Below are 1,807 nucleotides of genomic sequence, written 5' to 3' on the forward strand. Positions count from 1 at the left end.
TAACTTGCAGTTACCATAAAATTAAGAGTTAAGCCCTTATATATTTTATATCAAAAAGTTGAATTTCTTAAAATCTATTTTAATAGTAACCAGATTTGAGTCATCTCAAAGTTATGAGTACTTAATGGAACAGCATTTTTCGTTTAAGTTTGGAACGGCATTATGGAACAGCATTAAGTTTAACCACTTAATGTTTAAACTATGTTTGTCTCAGGAACTTAAATTTGCTTATCAATGTGATAATTTAATCACCGTGACGTCATCAACCTGGTTGTGCTTATCTCAATCAGCATAAAAGACTGTTGATTCTCTTAAAATTAGGAACATGTTAATTTGTTTCCCCTTGAAAGTTACTGTGTAGTAATCTAGTTAAGCGACTCATTTTTAATAAAACAAACCAATTTATTTGTGCCAAACACTGGCTTAGCCCTTGGGAAACAGCAATGTACAAAACACAAGATGCTTATTTTCTATTCTGAGAGACAGAAAATAAAATAATTTCAAGTAGTGATAAGCGTCTTGAAGAAATGTATACAAGGCAACAAGGCAGAGAATAACCGGGCCTACTACGGCAAGCGTGGTCCACGAAGTCCTCTTCTGAGTTTGAACTAAGAGCTGAACGAGCATGCCAGAGATAAACACAATTAACGCCCCGGTGAATCTTGTTCTGGTCTCTCTCTAGGACCAGACTGGCTCCTGTTTCGATGTCTGCACATCTTCGATTACCAAGACAGATCTTGAATTTATAGAAGTCTTACTCTATTGTATTACAGACGAGAATCCGAGGTTCAGAGGTTAATAAAAGGGCAACTAACTTATTCCGAAGTGGATACTTGCCTTCATGTTATCGGGTACATAACGGTGTTACAGGCAAAGAACGATGTACTTTGTTAAAGGTTCGGCGAGTACGGAGGACACGTTGGCCTCCGTTTGCGCTTATCCGGGAAGGCTCCGCAGAGAAACTCAGAAGACCAGCGTACGTCCTTCCCACTTTTCCTCCTGTTCCCAACACATGGCCCAGGTTTCGAGCCAAGAAAAATGAAGCATGCAGAGGCCCCAGAGGCTATCACTTCTCCCAAGGCTCTCCTGGCTGTGAAGAGGCAAACAATTTACGCGATGATTTCAAAGGAAGGTGTAAGAGTACCGGTGCGGAGGGAGACAGGACAGATATCCACAAACTATACATTTGCACCCACACCCTCACCGTGCCGCCGGGTCCAGGTTCTCGGACGCAGAGCCTCGCGACTCGCGCTCCGAGCTACGTCACTTCCGCTGCCTCGGCGGCGGGTGTCGCTAAGTGACGTTACCATTTCCGGTCACTTAAGCTGCCTGCAGCGGCGCAGGCGTGCGTGTTTGCTGGTGACCTGTGTATGGAGTCAGTTGGTGCCGGCTGCGGCGCGGAGGCAGGAGGCGGTGTCCGAGTAGGGGCCTTTGCCCCGCCAGGATGTTACCGGGCTTGGCCGCCGCCGCTGCGGCCCACAGATGTAGCTGGTCCTCTCTGTGCCGGCTCCGTCTGCGCTGCAGGGCGGCGGCCTGTGTCCCCAGCGAACGCCAGGGTGAGTGTCCCGCTCCGGCCGCTGACACCTCGGAAGCCGGATTGAAGGACCAGGCCAGGCTCGGCGCTCGACCCCTGGAGTCGGGCAGTAAGCCCGCTTGCCTTTTCCCAACCCCAGAACCTTCCTTTCCGGCCTCCGCCTTTGCAGTTCGGCCTGCCCAGCCCGCGGGGCCTCCTGACAGGCCTTTCTGGCCCTGCTCTTGCCTACGATTCTAGCACAGCCCCTCGAGAAAAGTTGCGGGGCCCTAGCTG

The 1,807-nt window shown here is 49.5% G+C and overlaps 1 protein-coding gene across 1 annotated transcript in view; it reads left to right on the forward strand.

Moving 5' to 3' along the window:
* Positions 1–1,299: 1,299 nt before the first annotated feature.
* The window catches only part of LOC109378471 (zinc transporter 9-like), a 9,879-nt gene continuing 9,371 nt past the window's right edge, over positions 1,300–1,807 (forward strand). The window contains exon 1 of the mRNA XM_019634847.1: positions 1,300–1,556. Coding sequence (XP_019490392.1) covers positions 1,445–1,556 — 112 coding nt within the window. The 5' untranslated portion in view covers positions 1,300–1,444. The remainder of the gene's footprint in view (positions 1,557–1,807) is intronic.

Source organism: Hipposideros armiger, unplaced genomic scaffold, assembly GCF_001890085.2.
Source record: "Hipposideros armiger isolate ML-2016 unplaced genomic scaffold, ASM189008v1 scaffold_2030, whole genome shotgun sequence".
Lineage (NCBI taxonomy): Eukaryota > Metazoa > Chordata > Mammalia > Chiroptera > Hipposideridae > Hipposideros > Hipposideros armiger.